At 36.9% G+C, this 15530-nt stretch overlaps 1 protein-coding gene across 6 annotated transcripts; it reads left to right on the forward strand.

The window, feature by feature from the left end:
- Positions 1–5310: 5310 nt before the first annotated feature.
- Positions 5311–15530, forward strand: LOC134532736 (adrenodoxin-like protein 2, mitochondrial). Of its 6 annotated transcripts, none has more exons than XM_063369543.1 (4): positions 5311–5354; positions 11569–11681; positions 12978–13110; positions 15275–15530. In XM_063369543.1, exons 2-4 carry the CDS (start codon positions 11576–11578, stop codon positions 15366–15368), a joined length of 333 nt encoding a protein of 110 aa, XP_063225613.1. In that variant the 5' UTR covers positions 5311–5354; positions 11569–11575; the 3' UTR covers positions 15369–15530. The 6 variants fall into 6 exon arrangements, with proteins under 6 accessions (XP_063225613.1, XP_063225609.1, XP_063225611.1 ...); XM_063369539.1 differs by having other exon boundaries at positions 5350–5414; XM_063369541.1 differs by lacking the exon at positions 5311–5354 and adding an exon at positions 5421–5786.

The raw sequence follows: 15530 nt of genomic DNA on the forward strand, positions 1-15530 counted from the left end.
CTCCATAAACTCGCCGCTATTATCGCTTTCGGTTCTGTTCTATAGTGTGTTATAATCTCTTTTATCGGTTTTTTTTTTTTTTTACTGTGTGCATGAGTATTTTTTTGTATCTGGCATGTCCACGGACCAAACCACGTGGACTAACACAACTAGCCTGCACCGCGGGAAACGTCCCTCAGCAGCTACACGGGCCGGACGGTCCACCCCTGCCTCCCCGCAGAAGGCTGCTCTACGCGAGAGCTGGTGCCGGGCAATACAAGAAAACGGCCGAGAGACGTCCGCCACGTCTCCACGCATCCTACGGAGATGGGTACCTACGTGACATGTTGAATAAGTTTTAAAATCAAATTCTTTAAATTCTGTACTTTATGCAAATATTTAAGCAACACAGAATTGTTCATGATATTTCTTACAAATTATGTGCAAACTCGTACAGTTTTTTTATAAATACTTAATATTTAGTTTTAAAGATTTTGACGCCGACCGCCAATGCTCCTCTATGTCGCATAGACCGCTATGCCTCATCAACGTCTCGTAAAAACGTGTGCACCGAACGCGCTCGTGCGCGCAGCAAAGTGTAGTGCGTGCGACGAGGCGAACGCCGTGCAACGAGTGCTGCGCCGGCGGAAGGATCCGGCCGGGTGTGGCATATCCTTCCGCCGCACTACAACAGATTATTATAATTATGTTTTTCCACAGGTTTTATTAAACATTATTTTTAATTAATTAATAATTCAGTCCTGTCAAAATTATGTCTCTCTGTGCGTTTTGTCCCGAACCTGGCCGTTTCAGTTTCCCGCGAAATTCACACGTTTCCATGGAATGCCTGGCGGGGGAGGGGGGTCGCGCGCGGCGACACCGCAGTGTCCTTCGAGAGCTCAACCAGGCCGGCAGCCTGCGCGCAGCGCGGAACCATCAACTTTTGCTTTCACCGACATATAGTTTTCAATAGTGTAATAACTTTTCAACCTTTTACGTACAGTTCCGCGGTCGGCCTAAATTTACCATGAGGTATTTAACTTAATTAAATCAGTGCTCCAAGATGAGTGTTCTATGTCATACGTAAGTACAGTGGGGTGTTTATTAGAATTTACGTCGGCGCTTCACGCCCCAACCTAGCCTACAGGCTACATAGTTTTGACCCGCACGGGGCAGCCAGCAGGCGACACGTGCCATCGAACATAATGACGATTCAGTCCCTGGGACACATCTAGACATCACGTTGACGCTACTCCCGCTGCCTGTTTATGTTTTAAAATTAAATATGAATGCTTGAAAAGATCTCAGGGATTTTAATGGGGGTTCGGCCTCGTGGCTATAGGCAGGGGTGCGCCGTGGATCCGTATTCACCTGGGCTGTTCAGGCCACCCAGGACGCCTTGTAAATGATTAATAAACGGATTACAAAACACTGCACTTTATTCAACGTTGATACACTGATTGGTCCCGTTACTGGCCGCGTCCGTTGTCGAACCGCTGTGGCACACGTATAAACGCGGGCGAACAATACGCGCGACCAGGTTAGATTGCAAAGTGAAATCAACGGGTTGAAGCGGTGGCTACGTGTCCCTGAGTAAGATTCAGTACACAGTCACTGAATTGTGGTTGCAACAAATTACGTAGAGAGTAAACGAACAGCGGAAACCCTGTGATTAGGGTGGTTTGCAGTCTAGCCTGCGACGAAAAACTAAAGTCTCGAAAAGTTACGGAGTCACGTCTGTGTAAGACATACACGTAAAGTCTCAATGAATGGCAAGATAGTCACTTAAAGCACACGTTACAAAATGTACTAAAATATGAAGAAAGTTACAATACGAATGTTAGTCAGTATTTCACAAGATTCTCGACGATAACAATTAATTGGCTACTGAAGCCGAAAACTGCGTGCCAATATTACGCTGTCCTTAAACTGGACATGGCCTTACGTATTAAGTTAAAGATCCCTGTAGGGAATAAATTATTAAGCTAAGAGTCGCACGAAGTACCGTGCGACTGAAGTGGGGTCGGCGCCGAGCTGATTGAAAGGTTTGTAGAAACTTACACTATTGCTGAAATGTTGAAGAGAAACTAGAAGTGCTGGCCCGACGTTCGCGGAGCGTCCGACCCCTGAGAGCCCCTGATGGTAACTGCGCGCGAGACCGCCCGGCGGCCTCGCGCCTAAACGCATGGAACGCGGGAAAACCGACCCGACCAGTTTTGGACTTAGAAACAAATTACACAACATATGCTTATGAGACAATTAGACATAATTTCCCTTACATGAACCCTTCTTTTAAATTGTTATTAATTTGGTTGTTCTAATTAACAAAATAATCAAGTGTTTAATTAGGCGCATTGGCACTCCCGGCCGGGCGCTGTCGTCGTCGCGGCGTTCGTTGCGGTGCACTTTCTTACACTTTGTGAAGATCACGCTCGGGCGTGTTCGACGCACTTCGGAGCCCGTGTTGTTGTGGCATAACGACCTTTGCGGACCAGAGGGAGCACCGGCGGTTGGCGTCAACGTAGAGTCGCCGGAGACACGGGCCTACATGCCGCTAGCCCAGTTTATTAAGTGTAATGTATTAGTGAAATAGTTGTTCATCCAAGTGTTATCTGTCACGTTAGGGTTTATGTATCACTGTTGTATGGCATTGAGCCGCCAAACATAATAGCGATTCAGTCCCTGGGACACATCTAGACATCACGTAGAGTCGCCGGAGACATGGGCCTACGTGCTGCTAGCCCAGTTTATTAAGTGTTAGGTAATAGTGAAGTGTATTGTTCGTCAAGATATCGTGCACCATGTCAGAGTGTATTTTTGTAACTATCGCATCACGTGTACAAGTCCGCCCCTCACGCACATGAAAATCGTGAGCCACCACTGAGGAAGTGAGCTGCGCATGTGACTAGTCACGTCGGGCAAACCGTTACGGCCAGAACGGGCAGCACCATGTATTGGGCTGTGCTGTATTAAATTCACCAACTAAACTTTGTGTTATTCTTCAGGCGTCCCGAGTGGCCGTAACAGCTCGGGGGGGCCCAACTGCGTTAACCCCTACCTCTAGCCACAAGGCCGAACCTTCCCTGAGATCACGAACCCGAGCAAAAATCACGTATAAATAGTCAGAGGTAGCGGGGACGCCGTCAATTTCTTAGTTAAAATTTAATAATATACCGTTAGGTAAATTTTTTTCCATCACATTTGAAAAATTCAAAGCTTTCTTTACAAAACTAGTTGTCGTCGAGCGGGCTGATCCCCTTATTGGTTGTGTAGGTTCTTGGGCTAGCTCAGTTGGGGGTGGGTTTCGGGCCGCGTGGCAGTTAAGAGGATCTAGCCTGCTAATAATGAAACTACATAGGGTTTCGTGGCACTCACTCTTTTTATTGGCCACTATTTGCACTGGCACGGGGCTATCGCAGTTCCCGCCTACGACCGTTCTTAGGTGAGGCCTGACTACACGAGAATTTCCCCTTACACGGCCGCCTATGGGAAGTAGTAGGCGCCGGCGTCGCGGCGCTAACCGATGGCGTTTGTCCCAAACCGGCAGGGCTTTGATTTCCTGTCCTATAGCGAATTCAGGCAAGCACTACCTGCGGACACAGTTTCTGAAATGTCCCATTAAAATGGCGAGGTCTCGTCCATGACACAATGGTACTATTTTATCCTAGGCAATGCATGACTATACAAGCGAATAAAGATATATATATATATACATACAAGAGGAAAGGAAAAAATTATGAAACACTAATAAAAAGAAAACTAAACTATTTACAATAAGGCGACCCCTTGGCAATAGTTTACATACTAATCTCCATAGTTTCGAACTGCCTGACACGACTCGAAGACTGTTGCTGATCTATTCCCCGCGTCACTGACGTTAAGCCCGGAGGCCTCTATGCTCACCCGTTTCACTCGTCTTGGCGAGAGCTCGCGGCCGACACGTCTCTCCTCCGCGGTTCTCCAGACGCGACTGCCTCCTCTGCTCGCGCCGACCCCCTCCCCGCGCGCGTCTCGTGCAGCATCTGACGTCCTCGTGGACGGGAACCCGCGACTTGTTCACCCCGTGCATATTAAAATACATGTTATTTACCCTTCTAATTTAAATTATACATGATGGATGATATTATAGTTTTTACAATAAAAATTATGTCCTGCTGAAAGAAAAGAAAATATACATAAAAAAAACTACGTCGGAGGGACACTGATTTATTGAAGGTGGCACCACTGGCTCCCGCACACGCCCGCGCACAGAAGAAGGCGGTGACGCGCCATAACGGCCTGTAGGAGCTAGGGTGGCCTCTGGGTCGACGTCATAGTCTACATACAGTGATATTCATGGTAAAAATAATTTCCCTGGTGGCTGTAAAACTGTGGATCTTAGATAGATGCTCCCTGCTTTAGTAAGTGCTTCGTCAAGCCGTAAGTATTTCAAACAAGATATCGCTTGAACAGGTGCGCAACAACTAAATTTCCAAAGGGGGGGGGGGGGCAATATACCTTTTTATAAAGAATCATCGTTTGGGGGGGAAAAATTTGTATTTCAAGGTGGAAAATAATACTATTTAAGCAGTTTTATTATCTAAAAATTGATTACACAGCACTAGCACTTTCTTTGCCCCCACTTCAAGGTTTCAGAAAAGGGGGGGGGGGGGGGAATGGGGCAAAAACCCCTGCCCCCCCACCCCCCTTTTGTTGCGCCCCTGCGCTTGAACACACTTTCTTCATGAAACATGGATATAGTAATCGCTGCCTTGAGAAACAAGACAGTCCTTTCCAAAATTGTCTCAAGACTTCGCTTTAGACAATACTATGAATACGAGCCATTGAGTAGTTATTAATTTTATTACATTTCATATACCTATTAAATATCTTCTAAAATAGACCAACAATGAACAATTGAAAATTTCAATACTTAACGAAAAATTTAACAACTAAAATAATTTCTTTACCTGATTCTTGGTTAGACAATTTATTTGTACAATCTTTACTAAAATTAACATTATTTGAGTTTTCACATTTTACTGTAGTTAGTCATGAAAATAAAAGCATTTGCAAGGAAATAACTAGATGAAAAAAAAATTATTGAAAATTATATTGCATAGGGCAACTATGATATTTTTCACTTAAAAAAGATCAAAAAATAAATATGCACTGTTAAATTAGTTTCGTGGTGATAATTTATAATTAATACTCCAATTATTTTTAAGGGGATAGTAATTTTTTGTGGTCAATTCATAAATATAATATAAATTCCATGAAAATATGTCTTTAATCTAATCGAAGTCCAATTATTAATGGTAAATGTAAGAAACAAAATAATAACTTTAAAATCTTTGAATCCAAGATGGTTGTGTATATTTTCTCAAATGTTAACAGTGAGTTTTGTATTTGACATGTTGATGCATGTCTATGTTTACAGGCAACATATTTTTAAAGTTGGTACATGAATTGATTAAAGGGTCGTACCGGTTTTGATAAACTTTTGAGTTTGTATTTTTAATTGCCCACGTTGTGATAACGTTATATTATTTGAGGATGATTTGAGGGTACTCGTGTGTCTGTCGATTGGATAGTGAACTGGTTTTGTTAAGTAGTGATTGGTTGAATATATTGTTTTTGCAAAGCTAGTTTGAAAATGTCAATATCATGGAATGTGTTTAGATCTGTGAACTACATCACAATGTGTCTTGTGCGTACTTCAAATAGAAATATACTAAATGTACGTTTTTGTCCAATATTAAGATTGATTTCATATTCTCAGCCACATTTTAAAGAACAGTAAGTGTGCAGTTCTTAACATTTAAGAGGTAAATACAGAATTTAGGCACTGCTATGCTAGGACGGACCTTACCCCTGTTCCCAATTCTAAAATTTGATTGGCCCATGTCACACATGACGTCAAGTCGAATTGCTCTTCCGCTAATTGCTGTGACGCTATGGTCGAGTCGAGATAGACCATTTTTATCTTGTAAGGCCGACATACTATCAGCAACAGGCCAGCAGGGATCACATATTTCGTCAAATTTTGTTATATTCGCCAATAGAGTACACAGATAAAAGGGTGGGAAACAGTCTTGGCCCGGGCTGTAAACTGACATTAAACATCCCTGTCTTTTTGAAAACATATCTGGCTATGCTAGTTTCCTAAGAATCTCTAAAGAATTACAGGATAAGTTGCAACTAGTATTAAGTAAATTGAAGGGCGGTGAGAACGGAAGGTAAATATGTATTGTACGGATTAGCGCCAAAAAAAATTGTACAAATATGAAATAACTTTCATTATATGCTATCTTACGTCCTCTCTTCAGAACCGCCTGCGGAGATAAAAAATTCCAATTACTTTAGGAGATATCGAATTTTTTAATCTTCATTTTTTGGCGATTTTTTTTTAAAAAAAAATTTAAAAATCCGAAAATACCTTTATTCTGTGCTCTTAAACTTCCTCTTTTCATTAAACCCGGCTGAGATAAGAAATTCCAAATACTTTTGGAGATATCAAATTTTTTAATTTTCATCCTGTGAACTCGTGCGGCGATAACGGTTGCTTGTTTACAAGTATCATTTTTTTTTTTTTTGCGATGTTCCAAACGGAGAAACCTAAGATGCACATAAAGTTCTGCCATTCCCGATTACACCCGAACAATTCACCTTCGGCCAACCTCGGGTTTATTTATTAATATTTCTGTGTTTATTTTAATGTAGCTATACTAACCTAACTAACCATCCAAATGGTTTTAAAGTGTTTTAATGTAGCTAACCTATCCGACCACTTTTAATATTTCAATTCATTTTTCCTGCGCAAAAATAAATAAATCCCGAGGTTGGCCGAAGGTGAATATTCGGGTGTAATCGGGAATGGCAGAACTTTATGTGGATCTTAGGACTCTCACGTGAACGAATACATCATGTAAAAAGAAACTTACGTGAGTTTATTCTGTTCATCCTTTTTCCCGGTTTGTTAGGTCAGGTCAGCTACATTATAAATACTTTAAAACTAAACAACCAATAAAATTAATTTTATTATTTTTAATGTCTGTTCAGTTTCAAAGTATTTATAATGTAGCTGACCTGACCTAATCTACCTTTGTCCCATTTTGTTAGGTCAGGTCAGTTACATTATAAATACTTAAAACTATACAACATGTAAAATAAATTGATATAATTTTTAATTTCGGTTTATTTTGAAGTATTTATAATGTAACTAACCTTACCTAATGGAAAATTTCTGTTATTTAGACATTCACGCGCACACGGCAAAATATAAAATGGCGACGGTCAAATTAATACACACGTCTGGTATAGCAAAATAAGAACGGCCATATCTCCAAAAGTATTTGGAATTTTTTATCTCCGCAGGCGGTTCTGAAAAGAGGACGTAAGATAGCATATAATGAAAGTTATTTCATATTTGTAAGATTTTTTTTGGCGCTAATCCGTACAATACATATTTACCGAACGGAATTTTTTTTTTATGTCGCTGCATTTCTTTAAATTAAGTAATAAAATTCCAAAAATGGTATCAACTGATAGAGACAGGTGCGCAACAGTGAGGTGCCCATATTCCAGACATTTTATAAATTACTGAGACGTTCTGGTGCTTTCTGTGTCCATTCTTATGATTAGAAAAACAGCAGGTTTTGGCTTCCATGGAAGGCGGTTAATTATCAGGGTTTTGTGCCTGGCAATCAAAAGTTATTTTTGAAATTGTAGGTGCACTTAACACAAAAATGCCTTATTGTGAGATTAATGTAATTCATGTACCGTCAGTTGGGGTGAAGTTGACCAGTGGGGTGAAGTTGACCATTTTTATGAAATTTGGGTAAATATGTAGTTGAGCGGTATTTGCGAAAAAAAATGTTAAACATCCGAAAATACCTTTATTAGACGCTCTTCAACTTCCTCTTTTCATTAAAAGCGGTGGAGGTAAGAAATTCCAAATACTTTAGGAGATATCGAATTTTTAAATTTCATCATATGTAGTTAAGCGGTATTTGCGAAAAGAAATGTTAAAAGTCCGAAAATACCTTTATTAGATGCTCTTCAACTTCCTCTTTTCATTAAAAGCGGTGGAGATAAGAAATTCCAAATACTTTAGGAGATATCGCCGTTCTTATTTTGCATACAAGACCTGTGTTTATCATTCGACCGTCGCCATTTTTTTATTTTGCCGTGTGTTTGTGAATGCCTAATTAATGAAAATGGTCGATTAGGTCAGGTCAGTTACATTATAAATACTTTGAAACTAAGCGTACATTAGAAATAATATGAAATTATTTCAATGGTTCTTTAGTTTTAAAGTATTTATAATGTAACTGACCTGACCTAACAAACCGGGACAAAGGATGAACAGAAACAACTCACGTAAAAATTTTTTGTTACTTATTACTTGCGCAACAATAAAAAATAAGACTTTAAAATTAGAAACGTTAAAAACTCGCCTAAGTTGGAGGCGGTAATTAAACACAGTTTTAAACAATAAATGAAGTAAATAATCACGTATTGGTTCATTTGAATTCTGGCCTATCACGATCAACCACATGACATCATTATCCAAAAAAAAATTGATACTCGTAAACAAGAAACAATGCGGAATGCCACATGAACGCACTGCTATAATTGTGATGAAATTTAAAAATTCAATATCTCCTAATGTATTTGGAATTTATTATCTCCGCCGATTTCAATGAAAAGAGGAACTTGAAGAGCATCTAATAAAGGTATTTTCGGATTTTTTACATTTTTTTTCCGCAAATGCCGCTCAACTACATATGATGAAATTTAAAAATTCGATATCTCCTAAAGTATTTGGAATTTATTACCTCCGCCACTTTTATTGAAAAGATGAAGTTAAAGAGCATAGAATAAAAGTATTTTCGGATTTTGAACATTTTTTTTCGCAAATACTGCCCAACTACATATTTACCGAAATTTGTTTTGTTGGTCTGACACAATCCAGGCAATGAAGATAAAAAATTATGTGGTTATGTTTTAAAATCTAGGAGAGTTTCTCTTAAAAGAAGTGATTTTGTGACTGAAACTACAATTTTAGACAGAAATTTAGAAACAAATAAAAACCAAGAACTATTTTTATGATTAATAATGTTGTTAATACTTTATTGCTGCCGGGTATAATAAAAAAATAATTGCAAATAAAATTGCTTTGTTTCCTGATTTGAGAGGATAGAATAGTAAGTAAATAATAAAATTTTTTAAGGTAAAATAATTTTATTGAAACTGTGCAGTTTATTTAGCATTTTGGGGTGAAGATGACCACATGGTCATGTTCACCCCAATGTCTAGTAATTTATGTTGAGAAGTGTCTAATTCAGAAAACAGTTCTGCCTCCTTATAAACTAAACAAATGAGGCCATTATGTTTTCCAAGAAAAAGTGATAGCAGAATGAACTAGAATGGAAATGCAGTTGAATGTTTACTAACATATAGTTTCAATTGTTATTTCCAGTAGCTTACCTGTCGTTGTTTGGTCTATTTTTTATATTATTGTAAGGTTTACTTCACATATCAGTTAAATGTTTTATTATACTAATAAAAATATATTTTTTGGTTATTGGCTGTTTTCATAACTTGTAGGTTCCTCTATTTTAGGAAATAACCATCAGTCATATTCTGGAATAGCCTAAATGATAATGTTTGTAAAATATCAATTCAATTATTTTCCAGTTTTGCACACAAGTAGTTTAAGTGAAGTCACCTTAACTATTGATAGGTGGGTAAATAAATCTGTTCACTTGAGTTTTCATTATTGGCAGTCTAAATAAATAACACTTTATTTTGTTCTAAATTGTTTAAATATATATTTTTATTAAAGAGTAAAAATTCAAAATAAGATTTTTTTTTCTCAAAATACATATTTTTTTTGGTGTTTCTCTTACATATAATGTAGTCAACTTAACCCTAATACTAGCAAGGTGAAAATTACAATGAAAATAAACTTAATGGTCACATTCACCCCACTGGGGGTGAACATGACCAATTACATAAAAAAATTAAAAACATCATTAAAATATTAGTAATTTTTTCTTTCAATGACAGCATTTCAGAAAACAAGTATAGATCTATACACGTACATAGTTAGATAAATAAACATATTAAAATTTGTTAGCAAAAATTCATTATGAAGATGAAATCTGGTCACCTTCACCCCAACTAACGGTACTGATTTGTCCTTGTATGTAAGAGGTGTGTTGTGATTGGTCGGTGAGGTCATGTGGCTGCCTCTATCCTGCGTGGCTATAGGTACTTGCGTAGTCTCGTCAGTTGTTCAAGTACTGTGCCGAAAGGCCGTGCAGGGGTGGTGGCTCACTGAAAGATATTATGAGTGCATAAAGGCGGACTTCAATTTTGGGTGCCAGGGCTATGCAGCAGTAAGTTTTAACATTGTCATTTTTATCTTTTCAAACTTTAAATTAGAAATTTAGCCCCCCAGATGTGCGGTGTAGGCACAAGTGGCCCATTGTTTCAACGGGATTTAGTTCCCATTTCTTTAGTACCTAAACGGTACAGGGAAATTTCTTTCGTTAAGGCACAGGACTGGGAGGAGAAATTGGCAAAACTTTGTGTTGTCTTTTGGACAAATTGTGTAATGGACATGTAATTTTGTTGGGAGAAGAATGCATTTCAAAATTAATTTCAAACCCTTCTATTTCAATAGCACCATTAACAGTTTTGAGAAAATCAACAATCGTAGAAATTTACACCTAACTACCTGCAACAACTGGTGGAATATTTTTCACATATTTTCTGCATGTGCAAGGAATGATCGTCGTCTTAGCTGGGCAGGATTGTGACTTTTCACAAGGTGGAAAAAAAAATTCTCCTGAAATGAATGTTTTTTATTCTTCTTTCTACAAATGAAAGTCCAGTGCTTTAAAAAAAATAGCATTAATATTAACTTAACTTGAAGCTTTATTATTATTGTGCAAAATAACAAATATATTTATTCTACTTTCAATAACATATTATATTAATTTTTGATGGTGACATTTGACAAATAAATATAAAGCTAATACCTAAAAATCACAAATTTTGCTCTGGAAGTTGTTCGGTGCTACAATCATTATGTCGATAAGTCATATTTTACTGTGATTGCCTGTCTTCTCCAGCTTCAGTAGAATAGAGCAGATGCTGAGAAAACTAGGGATATGTGACTTTGTCTCAGTTACTGTATAGCGGATCCAGTATGTAAGGGAACAGAGTCTAGTAAAAATATTTGCATACATTAGATAAATTATAAATTCCATAATATGCAGATTAGTTGTATCTTTTTTTTTATCCCTCCAAATTCTTAGCTATCATAATGTATAATTTAGTAGCAAGGAAATATTTCCTTTATTACCCGATTAGTATGGATTGACAATTCACACACCATAGAAAAAGTTTTTTTTTTTTTTTTTTTTTTTCAGTTTTATATTAATGTTACTTAGCTTAATTTTCTTGCTTTACTTGACCAATGCTGTATTATGGTAGATTTTTTCAGTTTGTAGTTTATGTAATGTTGGCTGTATATATTGGTATTTCAGAATGAAACTAATCACCATGTGCACTGATTGGTAATTTAAACTGTTTCAGGTATGAGATGACTTTCCTTAGAACTCATGGAGAACCAATTAAAGCAAAATTTAAAGAAGGCGATACTATTTTAGATGTTGTCGTTAATAACAGTGTCGACTTGGATGGTTATGGTAAATACTGGATAGGACAATAAGTTAGTAATTTGAGTCATATTTGTGTTAGAATTTTTTTTAGCCCAAAATCTTAGTTTACTTTCTTTATGAGATAAAAAAAACTTATTTAACAATGAATGACACAAACTTGTTTGTAGTCAAGGTTTAAATAGGCCCTACAGATTTACTTTTTTTATTTTGCTTTTGTTTAACATTTTTCCATCAATAAAATACTGTATGTACTGTGAGCATGATATTCTTCTAAATCAAAACTACTATTTTGTAATGGATATTAATTTTTTTATAGTTAAGTAGTTACAGCTGTAATGATGTTACATCAGTAATCATGTAATATTTTTATTTAATTTAACAAATTAAGTAATCATAATTAAAGAATTTTATGATTTTTTTATTTGAGTGCTTTATAGTGTTTGCCAAGTTTTTCAGTGAGATGTAAATGCATTTCGTACTCAAGTATACACAGGACCTGAAAAATCAATACCTTCAGGTTGGTTCAGAGTGTAGGCCTTCTTGCAAAACACTCATAACTTTTGTGGCTGGCTTGCAATGCTGTGACTTGGGGCAAAGAAAAGTATTAGGTACTCCATTTGATCAGCCAGCAAAATGTTTGCTTAGATTTTCCTTCGAGTGGTCACACGTTCACAGTAGTGGACACATCTTCGAATTGTGAGCGAGCAGGTGACACTTGGGTTTTGAATGGCGTGGTGTATGTACCTAACTCCCAGTTAAAGGGGTGTCTTTAATTTTGGAAAATAATAGACCCTTAAAAAACTACTGATGTCTGGAAAATTCAGTTAAGGATACTTAAGTTTAACAATTTTAACACTGAAAAATATAAATTAATAAAAAAAATTATTTAATATCACAGGTAGGATGTGGATGGGTAGATTATTTTTTTGTCGTATTGCCAGAATTTTTTTATTTATTTTTAGTGTAAGGAATTTTGGGTTCGGGAAAGGGGGGGGGGGGGGCAACACCTCCTTATAGGAGCATCATCGCATGTACATGGGACTGTAATGGGGGGAAAAATATGTCCCCATTCCCAAAATTAGATGTTCGTTCTAAATAGCTCGAGGTATTAGGATAGCCCACACTGCATTAAAATAGAAAATTTTTTTTTGGTAAATTGATAACTGACCAGAAGAATTCCCATTATAAATTAACATGAATTATGAATTATCATGGATTGTTATATAATTGCCTTGTGATTTATTTTGCTAATATTGCGTTTTGCAGTAAGTCAAATGGATTTTGAAAGGTTGCCAGAGAATAAAGAACAGCATATTGTTGCAGGAGCGTGTGAAGGTACACTAACATGTTCCACATGCCATGTGATATTCAAGAAAGAGGACTATGATCGCCTGCCAGAAAAACCTTCAGATGAAGAATTAGACATGTTGGATTTGGCGTATGAGCTCTCAGATACGTAAGTTTTACTGTTATGATTAGTAATGCTAATTTATATCTGACTTAAGGGTTCCATATGGTCCATTTGAGTGTGTGTTTGCCACGTTCGAAAGTCAGAAAATTTGTCTGGTTTATAAAATTAAAATAAATGGTTTGGGGATTTACTGAAATAGGAGTAATAATTACCTGATGTGAGTTAAGACACTCAGGATAGGTATGTTTTACAATTAACTTGTGGAATTGTGTATTTTGGGTCTTTGATCCATTCACAAACAATTTAAAGTACCATATGCATATCATGAGGTGTATTCATAATTAATGGACTTTACTTAAAAAATTTTAAAATCAATACAACTTTGATACCAAATGCTGCTGTGCTGATATATCCATCCCAGCATGCAGAATGCAAATGTTTGCCAAATCCTCACCTTATATGTTTAAGGACATGGAGTGTGGTTCTAGTAATAGTTAACAAGTGACTTCAAGAGTTTTATTTTAAAGAAAAAGTTAGTAAACTTTTCATTGCAGCAGGCACTTCAAGTTAATAGATTTCTTACTCCTCGCCCTTTTTGTCTTTTAATGAGTTACTTGTTGACAGTTATTGATCATTTAATATTCAAAGCCATCAGGAGTGAAAATCTGTAGGATTCGCAGAAGGGGTGCACAGAATCTGTGGTCCAAGGGTTTTGCACATGTGGTTAACTAACGCAAGTCAGCAGCAAAGGGGTTTTTAATTCCAATTGGGGCCTGGTTCTCTGGGATCTACGCCCATGCAAACAGCATTGCTGTTAGTAAAGCCCCTGCTGCAGAATCAATTCTTTTGAATCAGTTCTGTGTAATGATTAGTTCAAAAGATTCATTCATTTCATTCTTTTATGTTTGACCAGCGACAATGGGATCCAGCACAAGAGTCATAACTCATTCACCCATTAGAGTACTCATTTCGTCTAGGCAGCCGGCCTTGTTGCCTGGCTGGTTGTCGTAATCTGGTCGGATCAGATAGTTAAAATTCCAAACATCTTGCTGCTACAAAAAATGTGTATAAAGACATTTCATAGCTCTCACAGATAGATAAGTAAACAAAACCTAGACAATACATGAATAATAAATGTAGTGTGATACTTGTTGGATTGCTAATCCCCACTCTTTTCAGGTTTGATCAGTTATTGTTTCCTCGTGTGAACATGCACAGGCTGCAATTACTTACTTCCGACATCATGAGTCATTTTGTGAACAAATTAGACTGGCCGGTTCACTTCTCTCGTTCTATCTGCATTTTATATTCTTCTGAATTGTGTTCAGCTTTAGATTAATTGACTGTTAAAAGAACCAATTCTTTAATATCAAACGAATCATATGTTTTTTTTGCTCAGAGATTAGTTAATTTTGAACAAATTGTTCTCAAACAACACATTACTACTGTCCACCTGGGTGAATTTTCTTTGTGCAGAGCTTCAGAAAAATGCTTGGAAAAAAATTTCAATTTTCACAGCTTAAAAGAAATTGAATTTTAATAAAATTTTCGTTTATATTAAATTAAAGTGTTTTTTTTTTTATTCATTACATTCAACGAGCCGCCTTAGTAGCCTTACAACCTCCTAGTAGTTAATAATGGGTGACCCAAAAGACTCCACCAAGGTCACCTTTGCATTAAACGGAAGAACATTAAATTGCCTGTGAATAGTTTGGGAATACCAATGAAAAAAGAATCTACAGTACAATATACAGTACAGCTCCATAGGATGGAAAAAAATACAGATAAGCACGTGTCATCTTCAAAAAATTGTTATAAAAATGTGTTTGTGAAATCTGACATGTGAGCCACTAGAAAACAGGAAACACTGAATGAAAACGGCAGTAATGATAAACTCTCTAGCGAATGGAAAACACTAGCAGCTCCTTAATATGACATGGCAGCCAAGGACAACACTTGGATTATTCTTTCCTGGAAAACCTGAGCGCGAGCGGCTTGATTGATGCCGTATTACAGATTGTGTTGAACCATAGAATATTGGATGAAAGTCTTCTCACTGTAGTCGCTTGTTGTATGTATTTTTATATGTATGAAACTATTCAGTAGTTACCCTGTATTCTAAGGGTACCTAGTTAGTTTGTAGTACTGTAGTGGCAAAGAGAAAGACTAGGAATTTTCATTGTAATATATTGTTTTTTTTTAATTTCAGGTCACGTCTTGGATGTCAAATAACTCTGTCCAAGGATCATGATGGCTTAGAAGTGCGAGTACCATCCACAATCAACGATGCTAGAGAAAGCTAGTATAGGGAGAATATAATTTTTTTTAATGGTGCTCAATTTCTGTACATATTAAGAGGCTGCATGATAAAAAATGTTTGGGCTTTTTTTTTGGGGAGATTTAATGATGTAAGAAAAAACTGTTGTTTTGCTTAAAATTTATGTTATTAAAATGTTATTCTTATA

This window comes from Bacillus rossius, chromosome 6 (genome assembly GCF_032445375.1).
Source record: "Bacillus rossius redtenbacheri isolate Brsri chromosome 6, Brsri_v3, whole genome shotgun sequence".
NCBI lineage: Eukaryota > Metazoa > Arthropoda > Insecta > Phasmatodea > Bacillidae > Bacillus > Bacillus rossius.